The sequence below is a fragment of the Loxodonta africana genome, chromosome 5, assembly GCF_030014295.1.
Source record: "Loxodonta africana isolate mLoxAfr1 chromosome 5, mLoxAfr1.hap2, whole genome shotgun sequence".
In the NCBI taxonomy this organism is placed as follows: domain Eukaryota; kingdom Metazoa; phylum Chordata; class Mammalia; order Proboscidea; family Elephantidae; genus Loxodonta; species Loxodonta africana.
This window is the reverse complement of record NC_087346.1, coordinates 38,673,274-38,690,267: the sequence shown is the minus strand read 5'-3', so window position 1 is coordinate 38,690,267 and position 16,994 is coordinate 38,673,274. Positions and strand designations below refer to the sequence as shown.

At 40.1% G+C, this 16,994-nt stretch overlaps 1 protein-coding gene across 1 annotated transcript in view; it reads left to right on the top strand.

Annotated features, from left to right (window-relative positions):
• The first annotated feature begins 9,444 nt into the window (after positions 1 to 9,444).
• The window catches only part of EGF (epidermal growth factor), a 142,995-nt gene continuing 135,445 nt past the window's right edge, over positions 9,445 to 16,994 (top strand). Inside the window, 1 exon segment of the mRNA XM_064285443.1 lies at positions 9,445 to 9,646. Coding sequence (XP_064141513.1) covers positions 9,517 to 9,646 — 130 coding nt within the window. The 5' untranslated portion in view covers positions 9,445 to 9,516.

Below are 16,994 nucleotides of genomic sequence, written 5' to 3'. Positions count from 1 at the left end.
ACTGTTGAGTAGCTAAAGCAAAAGGAAAAAATGATGAAGTAACAGAGCTGAACAGAAGATTTCAAAGGGCAGCTCAAGAAGACAAAATATAGTATTATGATGACATGTGCAAAGACCTGGAGATAGAAAAGCAAAAGGGAAGAACATGCTCGGCATTTCTCAAGCGGAAACAACTGAAGAAAAAATTCAAACCTCTAATTGTAATACTGAAGAATTCCGTGGGGAAAATACTAAAGACACAGGAAGCATCAAAAGAAGATGGATGGAATACACAGAGTCACTATACCAAAAAGAACTGATTGATGTTCAGCCATTTCAGGAAGTAACATATGATCAGGAACCTACTCTCCTGAAGGAAGAAGTCCAAGCTGCACTGAAGACATTGGTGAAAAACAAGAGTCCTGGAATTGATGGAATACTGATTGAGATGTTTCAACAAATGGTTGCAGTGCTGGAAGTGCTCACTTTTCTATTCCAAGAAATTTGGCAGACAGCTACCTGGCCAGCCAGCTCGAAGAGATTCATATTTATGCCTATTCCCAAGAAAGGTCATCCAACCAAACATGGAAATTATTGAACAATATCATGAATATCACATGCAAGCAAAATTTTCTGAAGATCATTCAACAGCAGTATATTGACAGGGACTGCCAGAAATTCAAGCTGGATTTAGAAGAGGACGTGGAACAAGGGATATCATTGCTGATTATCAGATAGATCCTAGCTAAAAGCAGAGAATACCAGAAAGATGTTTACCTGTGCTTTATTGACTATCCTAAGGCATTTGACTGTGGATCATAACAAGTTATGGATAATATTGCAGAGAATGCGAATTTCAGAACACTTAATTGTGCTCATGGGAATCTAACCATGGATCAAGGGACAGAACCAGAGGATACTGCGTGGTTTAAAGTCAGGAAAGGTGTGCATCATGGTTGTATCCTTCTACCAGATCCTTTCACTGTATCTATTCAATCTGTATACTGAGCAAACAATCCAAGAAGCTAGACTATATGAAGAAGAACAGGGTATCAGGAGTGGAGGAAGGTTCGTTAACTACCTGTATTATGCAGATGGCACAACCTTGCTTGCTGAAAGTGAAGAAGATTTGAAGCACTTACTGATAAAGATCGAAGACCACAGCCTTCAGTATGGATTACACCTCAACATAAAGAAAAATAAAGTTCTCACAACTGGGCCAATAAGCAACATCATGATAAATGGAGCAAGGATTTTGTTTTACTTGGATCCACAATCAACACCCATGGAAGCAGCAGTCAAGAAATCAAAAGACGCATTGCGTTGGGCAAATAGGCTGCAAGAGACCTCTTTAAAGTGTTAAAAAGCAAAGATGTCACCTCGAGGAATAAGGTGCGCCTGACCCAAGCCATAGTGTTTTCTATCGCCTCATATACATGCGAAAGCTGGGCAATGAATAAGGAAGACCAAAGAAGAATTTATGCCTTTGAATTGTGGTGTTGGTGAAGAATATTGAATATACCATGGACTGCCAAAAGAAAGAATAAATCTGTCTTAGAAGTACAACCAGAGTGCTCCTTAGAAGCAAAGATGGTGATACTATGTGTCACATACTTTGGACATGTTATTAGGAGGGACCAGTCCCTGGAGAAGGACATCATGCTTGGTAATGTAGAGGGTCAGTGAAAAAAAGGAAGACCCTCAATGAGATGGATGGACACAGTGGCTGCAACATTGGGCTCAAGCATAGCAACGATTGTGAGGATGGTGCAGGACTGGGCAGTGTTTTGTTCTGCTGTACACAGGGTTGCTATGAGTTGGAACCGACTGGATGGCACGTAACCACAACAACAACAATCCCAGTTCCATGTCCTTTTCTGAATCCAGCTTGAATTTCTAACAGTTCACTGTTGATGTACTGCTGCAACTGTTTTTGAATTATCTTCAACAAAATTTTACTTGTGTGTGATATTAATGATATTGTTGGATAATTTCTGCATTCTGTTGCATTACATTTCTTTGGAATGAGGACAAATATGGATCTCTTCCAGTCTGTTGGCCAGGTAGCTGTCTTCCAAATTTCTTGGCAGAGACGAGTGAGTACCTCCAGTGCTGCATCCGTTTATGGAAACATTTCAGTTGGCATTTTGTCAATTCCTGGAGCCCCGTTTTTTGCCAAAGCCTTCAATGTAGCTTGGACTTCTTCCTTCAATACCATTGGCTCTTGATCATATGCTACCTCCTGAAATGACTGAATGTTGACCAATTCTTTTTGGTACAGTAACTGTCTATATTCCTTCCATCTTCTTTTGATGCTTCTTGATTCATTCAATATTTTGCCCATCATGATCATCATCCATCATCCATTGCTGTCATGTCAATTCTGACTCATAGCAACCCTACAGGACAGAGTAGAACTGCCCCACAGGGTTTCTAAGGAGCACCTGGTGAATTTGAACTGCTGACCTTTTGGTTAGCAGCCATAGCACTTAATCACAATGCCATCAGGGTTTTGCCCATAGGACCCTTCAATATTGCGACTCGAGGCTTGAATTTTTTCTTCAGTTCTTTCAGCTTGAGAAATGTTAAATGTGTTCTTCCCTTTTGGGTTTCTAACTCCAGGTCTTTGCACATTTCATTGTGATATTTTGTCTTTTCAAGCCACCATTTGAAATCTTCTGTTCCATTCTTTTACATCATCATTTCTTGAATTTGCTTTAGCTACTCTACGTTCAAGAGCAACTTTCAGAGTCTTTTCTGACATCCATTATGGTCCTTTCTTTCCTGTATTTTTAATGACCTTTTTTCTTTCTTCATGTTTGATGTCCTTGATGTCATCCCACAACTTGTCTGGTATTCAGTCATTAGTGTTCAATGCGTCAAATCCATTAATATTCTTGAGATGGTCTCTAAGTTCAGGTGAGATATGCTCGAGATCATGCTTTGGTTCTCATGGACTTGTTTCAATTTTCTTCAGCTTCAACCTAAACTTGCATATGAGCAATTGATGGTCTGTTTGTTCCACAGTTGGACCCTGGGCTTGTTCTGACTGATGATATTGAGCTTTTCCATCGTCTTTTTCCACAGATGTAGTCGATTTGATTCTTGTGTATTCCATTCAGTGAGGTCCATGTGTATAGTCACCGTTTACGTTGTTGAAAACAGGTATTTGCAGTGAATAAGTTGTTGATATTGCAAAATTCTGTCATGTGATCTCCCAGGTTGTTTCTATCACCAAGGCCATATTTTCCAAGTTCTGATCCTTCTTCTTTGTTTCCAACTTTTGCATTCCAACCACCAGTAATTATCAATGCATCTTGATTGCACGTTTGATCAGTTTCAGACTGCAGAATTTGGTAAAAATTTTCAATTTCTTCATCTTTGGCTTTAGTGGTTGGTGTGTAAATTTGAATAACAGTTGTAATAACTGGTCTTTCTTGTAGGCGTATGGATATTATCCTATTACTGACAGCGTTGTACTTCAGAATAGACATCGAAATGTTCTTTTTGATGATGAATGTGATGCCATTCCTCTTTAATTTGTCACTCCAAGCATTGTAAACCATAAGATTGCCTGATTCAAAATGACCAATACCGGTCCATTTCAGCTCACTAATGCCTAGGATATCAATCTTTATGTGTTCCATTTCATTTTTGATGACTTTCATTTTTCCTAGATTCATACTTTGTACATTCTGCATTCCAGTTATTAATGAATGTTTGCAGCTGTGTCTTCTCATTTGGAGTCATACCACATTAGCAAATGAAGGTCCCAAAAGCTTTATTACATCTATGTCATTAAGGTCAACAGTACTTTGAGGTGGCAGCTCTTTCCCAGTCATATTTTGAGTGTCTTCCAACCTGAAGAGTTCATCTTCTGGCCCCAATCAACGTTCTTGCTATTCAGAAGGTTTTCACTGGCCAATTTTTAAAGAAGTAGATCACCAGCTCCTTCTTCCTAGTCTGTCTTAGTCTGGAAACTCCACTGAAACCTGTCCACCGTGGGTGACCCTGCTGGTATTTGAATACCAGTAGCATAACTTCTAGCATCACAACAACATGCAAGCCACAACAGTATGACAAACTGATAGACGAGTGGTAGAAATATATATACAGAGAGGTTTATTTCGAGGAAATGACACACAGCTGTGGAGGTTGGCAAATCCCAAATCTGTGGGTCAGGTATCAGATTGGAGCCTTCTCCTGATTAGTGTGGTTGCAGGGACTGATGAGCTCAAAATCAGCAGGTCAGGCTGTAGGCTATTGGCTCATATCCCAGGAACCAGAGGTCAAAGAATGATGAGTTAGACGCAGGGTCAAGAGACGGTGAGCTTTGCCAGAATATCTATATATATTGGATGCAGGCCATACCCTCAAGGAAAGTCCCCTTTCAGCCGATTGGCTGTTCAAATCAGATCACAAAATGGAAGATAATTACATAGTATCTGCCCAACCACTCAGAATCATGGCTTATGGCCTAGCTAAGTTGACACAAAGTCTCAGTTACTTCACCATCACAGCCACCAAAACAAAAACAAAAACTGACAACTACAAATGTCACAACTACATGCATTGTTGGTGAGAGTATAAAATGGAGTAGCCACTTTGGAAAACTATTTGACAGTTTTGTATTAAGTTAAATACACACCTGCCCTTTAAACCAGCAATTAGGATTAACAGAAGAGAAATGAAAGCATTCATTGAACCCACACCTGGAAACAATCCAATGCTCATTATCAGGAGAATGAAGAAATAAATTGTGATATATTTGCACAAAAGAATATTTTCCAACAATACAAAAGAATGAAGTATTGATGCAACAACGTAGATGAATCTAAAAAAATATTATGTTAAATGACAGAAACCAGACAGAAAAGAGTATGTACTGTATGATTACATGCATATAAAGTTCGAGAACAGACAAAATTAATGTGTGATAGAAATTAGAGCAATGGTTGCCTATCCGTGTGGATGGGATTGACTGGAAGGGGCACAAGGGAAATTTCTGTGGTAATGCAAATGTTCTATATCTTGGATGGAATGTTGGTTAAATGCGTATATACATTTATCAAAACTCATCAGATTGTATACCTAAAATCTGTTAGCTTCACTTTATGTAGATTTTATTTGAACTAAAATAAAACAAATGCATTGGAAATCAGGCTGGGAAAACCAAATGAAAGCAACTTAACTTGATTTATTTTATTTTTCTGGTATGTGAAAATTTTCAAAATATCTAGTTTATTTAAATATTTTCTTTCTACCATCTATTTTGTACCTCTTTCCAATTTTGAGTAGCAAATCATGATTATTTTCACCTAAATAACTTCTGTCCTTTGAGGTAGAAGAAAGAAAACAGGATATTGACTCACAGTTTTATAAATATATTAAGACCAAACCAAGAGCTGTAAACAGGGGTTCGCACTTGCATTAGTTTGCAGCAAGTAGTGTTTAATTATATAGAGTTGCTATGAGTGGGAATCGTCTTGATGGCCATAGGTTTTTGGTTTAGTGTTTAATTACATGCAGTTTATGGCACTTCCACTGCTCTTGTCAGCCTTTAAATGCTCTGTACTTCACCCTGAGGGTATAGCCCCTGCACACCCTTTTAACTCAGTACTGAAGTCACTCCTGAAGTTCATCCTTCAGCCAAAAATTAGACAGGCTTATAAAACAAACAATAACCATGTACACAAGACTAAATAGGCACAGCAGCCCAAAAGCAAAGACAAGAAGGCAGGAAGGATGTCTGGTGGTGAGATGAGAAGGAAGAGGGGGACAGGAGCTGGTTGAATGCACATAGGAAACACAGAGTGGAGAGGAGGAGTGTGCTGTCTCATTAAGAGTAGAGCAGCTAGGAGTGCACAGCAAGGTGTGTATAACTGTGTGATAGACTGACATGGTTTGTAAACTTTCACCTAAAGCACAATTAAAAAAAAAAAAAGTCAGGAAGGGGAAGAAAAACTGGATGAAAGGAAATCGGGAATCCAGGATTGACAAGGGGAGAGTGTTGACATGTCGTGGGGTTGGCAAACAATATCACAAAACAATTTGTGTATTAATCGTTTAATGAGAAACTAATATGCTCTGTAAACTTTCACCTAAAGCACAAAAAACAAACAAAAATGCTCTGTGCTCAGCGGGACCGTGCTTCCTGTAGGTTCAGCAGAATTGAGGATGAGGAGAAGGATTGTACTGCGGAAAATCAAAAAGCCAGAGTTCTTTCCGGACACCTTGACAATTTTAGTACAGTACAGTGAAAGCTGTGGGAACCGAAAATCGAGGGACTGCCTTATTTTTCCGGGTCTTGCAAGTTTTTTGCCTTTGACAGGGTGCGGTCTTACCACTTTTTTATTGCTCTCTACTAGTGGAAAATATCTGAGTTTTCCTCCTCTGACAGATTTCTGCCTTACACAGGTTCTGGCTTTTGCAGGTTTTATGGCACTGAAAGTACTTGAGGGAATGATGATGGAGGCGTGCTGAGATTATGTAAATAAATACAATGCTGTCTAAAATGACCTGTTTATTTACTGTATTTAGTTTTTGGCTTTTAAATTTTGGCACTGCTTTGTGAAATTATAAATTACATATTATGCCCTCCTTCTTCCTCTTCTTATTTTAATACCCAGGGTCTGGAGGCATTCCAGGCAGGATGTACTGGTTTGTTCCTCTTGGTTTGAGAAACATGCCCCTATCTGGGCTTCCTTGCTCTCTTGCTTCTGTGCCTAATCCACAGTGGTAAGGTTTAAGATGTACCCTATACTGCTATGGCGTCATTAATACAACAAAGAAAACCCAGTGCCCAAGTGGAATTGCATCCACAGGTAGCGGAGTTAGGAGTCCAACACATATTTTTGAGGGACACAATTTAATCCATAACAACAGGGCAGGCTCAGTTTTATCCAGAAGTAAGGCTATCAACTTACTAAATTATCTCTGGAAGTCCTTTTCAGTTGGATAGCTCTGTCCTATGATTTTGCAGTTCTATATTGTCTATAGGTTAGCTGGAATTGATCTTTATCATCAGTGGTCAGTTGCCATATCCACCATTCCCATCCTCAGGGGTTTATACTCAACATTAACGACAGCACTAAAAAAAAAAAACAGTTGCTATATGAGTTGATTCTGACTCATGGTGACCCTACGTGTAGCAGAGTAGAACTGTGCTCCACAGGGTTTTCAATGACCGATTTTTTGGAAGTAGATCACCAGGGCTTTTTTTCCAAGGCACTTTTGGGTGGGCTCAAACCTCCAGCCTTTTGGTTAGCTGCTGAGTGCATTAGCCACTGTGCCACCGAGAGACTCCAATGATAGCATTAAAAAACCCATCCGATGACAGCGTTAGCCCAGGTAAAAAGTAATTAGGAAAGCAAACCTTTATAAAACCAAAAAAATAAATAAATAAAAATAAGGAATCCAAAGCCCAAATAGAATATAGCTGTGGCTTGTTTCATATTTGTGCTCACATCTTTCTCCCCACACCTTTTCACTCACACAGCTTGATCCTTGGCTGTCTTCTAAGCCCCTTGTACTGCTGTTATCTATGACAGTGGCAATGAGTTTGCTGAAGGGGAAGCTTATTAAGAAGGCTAGTAAACTGAATAGTAGTCAGGACAGGTTGTTTGTGGGACACTCGGTCTGAGTCTTATGTCTGACTGAGTCCAAAAAGCAGTGGAATATTCCTTCTCCCCATTCCATGTGGGTTTTTTTCCTCCTCCTGCCCAGGGCCTATTTCTCTCGTCAGGAGTCAGAGCTGCCTGGCAGAGGCAGACCGAAATTAGAGAAATCCTGATTTTAGCTGGATAAGTGAAAAATGGCACAATCTTTGCAGGATAATCAGAACATGATTAAATATGTGGCAAAGGCTTAGAGTTGTTTCCATTGTCCTCTATAATGGGCATTCCCTCAGGTGACTGTTGTTTTGGGAACTCCTGCTTTATCTACATTTTGACTAGTACTTGGAACACTACCTCTGAGCAATTTGAATGAAAGACTGTTTTTCTGGGTAGAGTAAACTGACAGAATTTTCCATTGTTCATCCAGTCTGGTGTAAATAGTTTGCCTGAGCTGGATATTTCTGGGCCTTGATGGTGCAGTGGTTAGGAGCTCAGCTGCTAAGCAAAAAAAGGTCGGCAGTTCGAATCCACCAGCCATTCCTTGGAAACCCTATGGGGCAGTTCTACTCTGTCCTGTAGGTTGCTACCAGTCGGAATGGACTTGACCTCAATGGCCTTTTTTTTGTGTGTGTGTGGGGGTGTTCATTGCTGAAGAAATAACTGCTCTTGCTCCAAGTAGAAAGTGATGATCCAGACAGCTAAACCAATATTTGAAGCTTTTAATTTGTATCGCCGATATTTAAACGTAGCTTACGTTGTCAGACAGGGAAGAGCATTCAGCTGTGCTGGGTTTCCAATGCTTCCCAGCATTTGCACGATTAGCTTATTTTTTCCAGCATTGCTCTGTCATTACAGCCCACTCCTTTCCCTGCACTCCTGGCCCCTTGTGATGCTTTATTATGTTCATGCTGAAAGAAAAGGTGTCTGTTAATACTGTATCTCCTCATTTGGCTTCAGGGATTTCCCTTTGATTTGGAAAGAATAATCTTGCAAATTCCGCTATAAAATACACAGGAGAGAAAAGAAAGATTGGGTGTTGACATTTCATTCAAATAATGAGCTGAAAGTGAGTTATCATTACATTGCTCATGTGAATGATCAATCATTATAAATCTGAATTATCAGCGGTGTTGCTCACTGTGGATTTACTTTGCATGGTTTAATTTGGTCTCTGTCCTTCAAGATATTACAGTATAGCCAGTATTCAACAGGTACCTCCAAGACACTACGGGCTCCTCCCCATATCCTAACTGTTCTTTCCCTGGTTCTGCCCAGAATATTTATGGTGAGTAGCGAGTTATCTCCTCTTTGGCAGCCATCCCTGCTTTCCTGTGGTGTGGAATTGCCCACATTCACATTTGCAAACAGAGGCTCACTCAAGTGTCACTAAAAGAAAGGAGGGTGGAGCCAAAAGAGCTTTAAAAAGGAAAGGAGAGTCATTCTACTTTTTTCAAAGAGAGAAACTGCGTTTGATGAGGAACCGTACCTCTGTATTTCTTCTTTCAGCCTCATTCAAGGGTCCTGACTGGAGTTTTCCATGAATTCTTCCCTTTCGTTTTTCTCCCTAGCCTTTGCCTCCACTGCTCTGCCTGTCACTCTGAAGTCTGCTGCAGGCCTCCAGAGGTTGCCTGTTCAATTCTGCAAATTTTGACGTAAGGGTGTCAGGTATTTCTTACTGGCTCCAGACAGTTTAGCTGAAGAACGCTCTCCTGGAGTGTCCCTTTCAGGCTGCAGTTGGAAGCTGTCTTGAGTTACAGGAGAAGGAAGCTGGAGCGTAAGAGCAAAACAGGAGAGTAAAAAGATGCCCCAAGACCTCAGGCCAACCTCGGTGGACAAGCTTGGGGTCAGACACCCTCGCTTTGCCTGGGCCCTCCTGTAGCAAAATCTACTTACTTTCTATTGAAAGTTCAAACCCATCAAGATGCGGCTGTTCTTATTTATTATTCTGTTGTCAGTAGTTTTTCAGTTTAGTTTTGTTAGCCTCTCAGCTCTGCAGCACTGGTACTGCCCTACAGGCCCCCCTGCAGGAAATGGGGATTCTACTTGCGTGGGTAAGTAATAAAAGGAAAATCAACACGTCCTCTGGGGGGCTGCCGTGGTCACATACCTACTCATTCTGCCTTGTATACTTTGGCATTTTGTTCTGACTTGTTTTTCGATGTAAATATTTGCTTTATTTTTGTTCACCGGTGAGTGTTTATTTTAGCAGCTGTTAGCCCTCATCTGCTACCAACTATAAAAATTTATGGCTCTCAAACTGTTCTTTTGGACTAGTTGAACATTTCTTTCAAGCATCAGTCTATTCTGACATGAGGAGTAACTAACCTCTTAGTTGATTCCTCTTAGTTGATTAGCTTTATACTAGAAACTGGGGAAACGTGTTTTGTTTATTTATTTTTGCAACTGTCCTCATTTAAGCCAAAGGGGGGGGAATCCTTTTATGTATTTATTTATGGTAACTTTGTGTATGAGCTCAGAAAGGGTTAATGTCAGTAAAAAAATATCAAGGAAATTGTGAACAAGCCTGATTCTGTTGTTGTGAGGATTAACGTAAGTTTAAAGTTGACCTCTCTCCTCTCCCCCTCCCGCCGTTTCTGAATCTCTGACTTGGCGCTGGTTGCTTTAGTAACAGGTGCACTGTAACTTTGAGAGCTGTTAAGAAATGGAAATGGAAATGGGTAAATAAGCAGTACTCTCTCCATCTAGATTAGATGCAATTTTTAATCAAGGGAAAACAAGAGTTTCCCTGAATGCAAATAACAATCCTGCCTCAAGACTTTTCCTGAAAAACCTGTCTCTTTCTTTCTTTTCTCACTCTCTGCTGATTTATTTTGTTTAATCCACATGTAGGTCTCCACGTGTCGCTCAGAGAAGGCATCCATTTCCATCCCTTAGAGAACGTGAGCTGCCCTGACAACACTTCTTGTCTTTCTTCATTGTCACAGAGTGACAGAGAGTTGAAGAAACATAGGTTTTAGAACCAAACAGATCTCATTTCAAACCCATGCTGCCCACTTAAAAGTTGAGTTACAATGGAATATCACTGGAAGCATAATAAATAATACTACTTGCCTTTCGAGATTGTTGTGGAGATCACATGACAGGTGGAACAGGCCACCTAGCATAGTAGCCAGCAGATGTTGTGGTTGTTGTTAGATGCCGTCAAGCAGATTTTTGACTCATAGTGACACCATGTGACAGAGTAGAACTGCTCCATAGGGTTTTCTAGGTTGTAAACTGTACAGAAGCAGATCTACGGGTCTTTCTTTTGCAGTGCCGATGGGTGGGTTCCAGCCGCCAGTCTTTTGGTTAGCAGCTGAGCTCAATAAATAGCCTCTTGGGCTCCATGTCTTGCCTGAGTCTCTGATCAAATCATACTGTGAAGTGCCTTATTGGAACAGTGCAGTGACATGGCAGAGACCCCATGGAGTTAGAATGTCTGGATGCCACTTTGTGAGTCTCTGCCTCTTTACTCCATTGTTCCTTGCAGATCACTGGTTTAAACCCCCTGCTTAACACTCCACTTCTCAAGTCAGCTGATAAATGCCTGGCTCACACCCTACCCTCCCCTGCATTTCATAGTATAGTATTTCTTTCTCCTCTCTAAATAGATATGATTCCATAGTCTATTTTTCCCCCATTTAAATTCTTCTTGCCTTATTTCTTTTCCTTGGCATTGAGACAGATCACCTCTGCTGCCAACCTGACCCAGCAGGAAGGGTACTTCGTGGTCTGACAAGTTTCAGATAAACCGATGCAAGGTTGTAACGCATGTGACTGCTACCTGGATTAAACAAGGGATAAAACAAGTGATAGCAACACAGAATTAGGCTTTCTTTCCATTCCTGCCTTTTAAAATTGACTGAGAATTCTGTTAACTTCTCTCTGAGCTACGGTAGCTGAGGAGAACTGTAAAGAAAACTGCTGGCAAGTGGCTTCTGAACTTTCAAGCCTATTTGCCCTGGAGGAGAAATATCAGTAGAGGAAAGGAAGTGTCCCTGCTTGCCATCTGTACCTGCAGTATTTGTATGAGAACGAACTACAGGCCAAGCTCAGAGAGCTGGCTGCAAGAAGAATCCTGGGGCGCTGAGCTGGCCAATTGGGTAGATAACGTTCTACAGTAAACAGTGAAATGACTGATTTCAGCACCGGCTAAGGCTTGGTCACCTTCCCAGTCATGTGCAAGGCAAAGTAATTCCATGATCAGGATCTTGTTTGTTTTTTCAGCCAAGGTCATGCAAAAAAAAAAAACAAAACATTTTTTTTTTTTAATCTAACTGCAAAGAAATTACAGAAATGATTTTTTATGCATAGCATGTGAATGAAATCTGCTGTCATTGAGTTGACTCCAAGTCATAGCGACCCTACAGGACAGTAGAACTGCCTCATAGGGTTTCCAAGGAGTGGCTGATAGATTCAAACTGCTGACCTTTTGTTTAGCAATGGAGCTTTTAACCACTGTGTCACCCCTAAATACACAGTGGTTTGTGGTCTTTGAGGGGTAGTAAGTACAGCTTAGAGATTGCTGTTGTTGGGGGCTGACTACCATGTTGGCTCTGTGTACAATGGGATTGAACTGTGGTGATCCACAGTGTTTTCATTAGCAGACTTTTGGAAGTAGATTGCCAGGCCTTTCTTCTTAGTCTTTTTTAGCCTGGATGCTTCACTGAAACCTGTTGAGCAGCATAGCAACATGCAAACCTCCACTGACAGAGAGTGGTGGTTGCACTTGAGGTGCATTGGTGGGGATTGAACCCAGGTCTCCATGTATTGTTGTTGTGTGCTGTCCAGTCAATTCTAACTCATAGTGACCCTATACAACTGGGTAGAACTGCCCCATAGGGTTTCCCAGGCTGTGATCTTTACAGGGGCAGATTGCCAGGTATTTTCTTCCATGGAGCCACTGGTAGGTTTGAAGTGTGGACTTTTTGGTTAGCAGCCCAGTGCTTAACTATTGTGCCACCAGGTGTCCTGCACAGAAGGGGTAAATTCTACCACTGAACCACCACTGCCCTATAGCTTAGTGGTAAAGATTTTAAATTTTGGAGCCAAACTGCCTGGCTGGGTTCAAATCCCAACACTGATGTTTGTGAACCATGTATTTCACTTTCCTCACTGCAAAGTGTAAACCCTGGTGGTGTAGTGGTTAAGTGCTACGGCTGCTAACCAAGAGGTCAGCAGTTCGAATCTGCCAGACACTCCTTGGAAACTCTATGGGGCAGTTCTACTCTGTCCTATAGGATCGCTATGAGTTGGAATCGACTCGATGGCAGTGGGTTTGTTTTTTTTTTGGGGGGCACTGCAAAGTAATTATACCCTCCTAGATTTGTTGTCAGGATTGTTTTGATGTATTTGTTTTTTAACCCTGGCTGCACATTATAACCACCAATGTCCAGGTTACCACTCTGGAGGTCTTTTCTGAGGTGGATGCAGGTGTCAGTTTTTCCTTTTTTTTTTTTTTTTCAAGGTCCCTTGGTGGTTCTAACAGGCAGCCTGGGTTGAAAACTACTAAGTTAAAACAGGTAAAGTGCACAAAACAGTCTGGCATGTGGTAAGCACTAATAAGTGCTAGCTGCTGTTAATATTTTTGTTATTTTAATGTTATCATTATTAATATTAGTAGTAGTAGCTTCTAAATGTGATTTGGGCTTCTCTGAAATTATTGCTCATTTTTTTTACACATGAAAAAATAGTATTTTGAAAAACCTGATGACAGTTTTGTGATCCAGTGGTTAAGCACACAGGTGCTAACTGAAATGTCAGTGCTTCGGACCCATCCAGTGGCTCCGTGGGAGAGAGACCTGGTGCTCTGCTCCTGTAAAGATTACAGCCTGAGAAACCCTATGGGGCATCTCTACTCTGTCACTGGGAGTCACTATGAGTTGGGAATCGACTTGATGGCAATGGGTTTGGGTTTTTTTGTAGGGATAGCTTTACAACATTAAAGATTAAGGTCAAAATATTTTCAATATGTACAATTTGTATTTTTGTAATCAGAAGCAATGCTTATTAAAATTCAAAAACTGTGCTAACTCAGAACTGAAGCCACACCCAGAGCCCACCTTTCAGCCAAAGATTAGACTGGCCTATAAACAAACAATAAAGCACATGAGGAACGTGTTTCTTAGTTCAATCAAGTATATGAGACCAAATGAGCAGCAACCACCCAAAAGCAAAGATGAAGGCAGGAAGGGACAGGAAAACTGGACCAATGGACACGGAGAACCCAGGGTGGAAAAGGAAAGGGGGAGAGTGCTGACGCTTGGAAGGGATTGCAACTAATGTCACAAAACCATTTGTGTATAAGATTTTTGGATGAAAAACTAATTTATGCTATAAGCTTTCACCTAAACCACAATAAAATTTAAAAAAATCACTAATAGATAAATATAAAGGAAAATAACAATGAGCTATCTATTTCACCCATCAGATCGGAAGAAATTAAACGTTTAATAACATTCAGTGCTTTTGAGAGAATGGGGAAATTGGTACTCATACATTTTTGGTAGAACTGTGAATTGGTATGAATAATAATTGTAGAAGTTAATAGGGCAGTGTCTAATAAAAGTTAAAATATGCAAAAATACAAACACATATCAAACTGTTTTGAACTAGAGCCTTTGCAAATTTGCAACTCCAGTGGTTGTCTTTCTATGACATCAACTGATAGAAAACCTCATTCAGTGCAAACTAAATCTATTTTCTAGATTTCTTAGCAGAGGGTAATAATTTTATTTAAACAGCGGTGGCAAAAACATGCCACTTGAAAATGGTAGCGATTATTTAAAATTTTTTGCCTATTTTTTCCTCATGTTTGGGATCCATTTCTCCAAGATTTTAAAGCTTTCACGGGCATATAAAGGGTTGCAAATTAGTTCTTTAAATGAATTTATGTTTGTAGACGAATTTGGGGTTGTTCACATTTTTGACACTTAGACGTTGGAAGATGAGAATAATTTGCTTGTGTATAGAGTAGAGCAAGTGATTGATTGTGTCCCATCAAAAAAGAGTAGATGAACTAGTAATTCGGTTCAAGTTAATTCAAAACCTTAACCTTATACTTTACGAATATGTCTTTATGAAAATCCACTTGAAACAATTCCATGTTTAGTATGATTGGTTGAAGTTTTTTAGATTAGTAGTCTTAAAACTCTGCTCCATCTGTCAAAAAAAAAAAAAAAAGTGGGCATATGCTCCCAATGCATTTTTTTTTTTAAAATCAATTGTTGTTAGCTGCTGATGAGTCGGCTCCAATTCACGGTGACCTTACAAAGCATTGCTCAGCCCTACCTCATCCTCACAATTGAGTCCATTGTTGTGGCCACTGTCTATTTTGAGTGTCCTCCAACTCAGGGGGCTCATCTTCCAGCACTATAGCAGACAGTATTCTCTTGTGATCAGAACTGTGTTCCACAGGGTTTTCATTGGCTAAATTTTGGAAGTAGATTGCCAGGCCTTTCCTCCTACTCTTTCTTAGTCTGGAATCTCCATTGAAACCTTCCACCATGGGTGACACTGCTGGTATTTGAGAAACCAGTGGTAGAGCTTCCAGCATCACAGCAACACACAAGCCACCATAGTATGACAAACTGACAGACGGTAGTGAATTTGTCAATTACACACATATCGTGAGCATTAAGGAGTCCCTGGGTGGTGCAAACTGTTAGTGCACTTGGCTGCTAACCAAAAGGTAAGAGGTTCAAGTCTACCCAGAGGTGCCTCAGAAGACAGACGTGGAAATCTACTAAAAAAAAAAATCAGCCATTGAAAATACCGTGGAGTATAGGTCTACCCCGACAAACATGTGGTCACCACGAGTTGAAATCAACTCCATGGCAATTGGTTAATATTTACTAATATCATGAACATTATAAAAACAGTTGGTATTTCTAGTATTTTTTTCCACAAAACAATGAATCATCTTACATCATTTCTAAATGGTACACACCCTACTTGGGAGATACTGCTCTAAAGAAATAGTAAAATGATAGGAAAAAAAATACTTTACCTTTCCTCATTATTAGCTCAGCTCCTTTCCCTTAAATGCAAAGAAATATGCAAAAAGATTACTAGATTTTTTTTCATAGTGAATAACTTTTCTCCGTGTGTAATGGTCAAAATAAAAATGCAATAATGTGTAGATTGTGAGATTAAATAATTACATACTTTTTAATGTCTCAAATATTACATGGGAAATGCTTATACTAAAATATTAAAAATTTTTTAATCTGAAATTCAAATTTAATTGGGCATCCTGTCTTATGATGTGCCAAATCTGACAACTTGAATAATGTGTTGTATTTATTTTGCTTACTAGGTAAAGTCCAATTATGCATAACAATGGTACTATTGTTGGTAAAGGCTCATACTGTCATGCTTTTTCGTTGTTTGTTTTAATACACCTCGTTTTAGTTTGTTTTATGACCAAAGGAACACCTCAATGATCAACTTAGCTTTTTTTTTTTGTTCGTTTCTTTTGCTTTTTACTGAACTATAAAATTGCAAGAGCATGGAAAACCTACCATCCTTAGCCATTTATCTAGTTTTAGGACTATTGTATACTTATGTAACATATCAATAGTAAGAACTTTAAGAAAATATAGAAGTTTGCATTCTGGTGGTCATCCTACAGGAGAATGTCCTATGATGAATTAATTTTGTTCAAAATAGTTTTGAATTCCGGGATAGTTTTCTAGGAAATTCTGCATGAACCGTGAAGATAAGTGTAACTAGAGTTCCAGATTGCTGTTTCAAGCCTTTTTGCCTTCCTCATCTGGGAGATATACTATCTTCTGCTCTGTAGAAAGGTAGAAAATGACCCAGGTAACACATGCTTTCAGAGAGTACTGGGGACTCCACAAAAGAATTACAGGCCATCTCGCTGTTTTATTTAGAGGGTATACCTGACAAGTAGCACTAAGATGAACCTTTGCTGGAGAGAAAGAAAGGAATGCAGGAGGGCCCTGGCAACCATGTGGTTTCATTTTACACCCAAAACAAGGAGACTGAGTAACTTAGGTAACTCAGACTTAAAAAATATTCTTATCTTGACTGCACTGAGGCCTTTCCACAGGGCCTGAGGTCAGAGGACATCTCTGAGAGTGGGCTGGAGTTTCCAAAATCCCAAAGCCCCATGGCCTTGCTGGGGTCACCGTATCTGGTGATATTAAAAAACGAAACAAGCAAACAAAAAACAACTACCACAGCCTCCACCAGACTGAGTCCAACACAACTAAATGGTGCCCGGCTACCACCGCCGACTGCTCTGACAGAGATCACAATAGAGGGTCCCAGACAGAGCTGGAGAAAAATGTAGAACAAAATTCTAAAAAAAAGACCAGACTTACTGGCCTGACAGAGACTGGAGAAACCCTGAGAGTATGGCCCCTGGACACACCC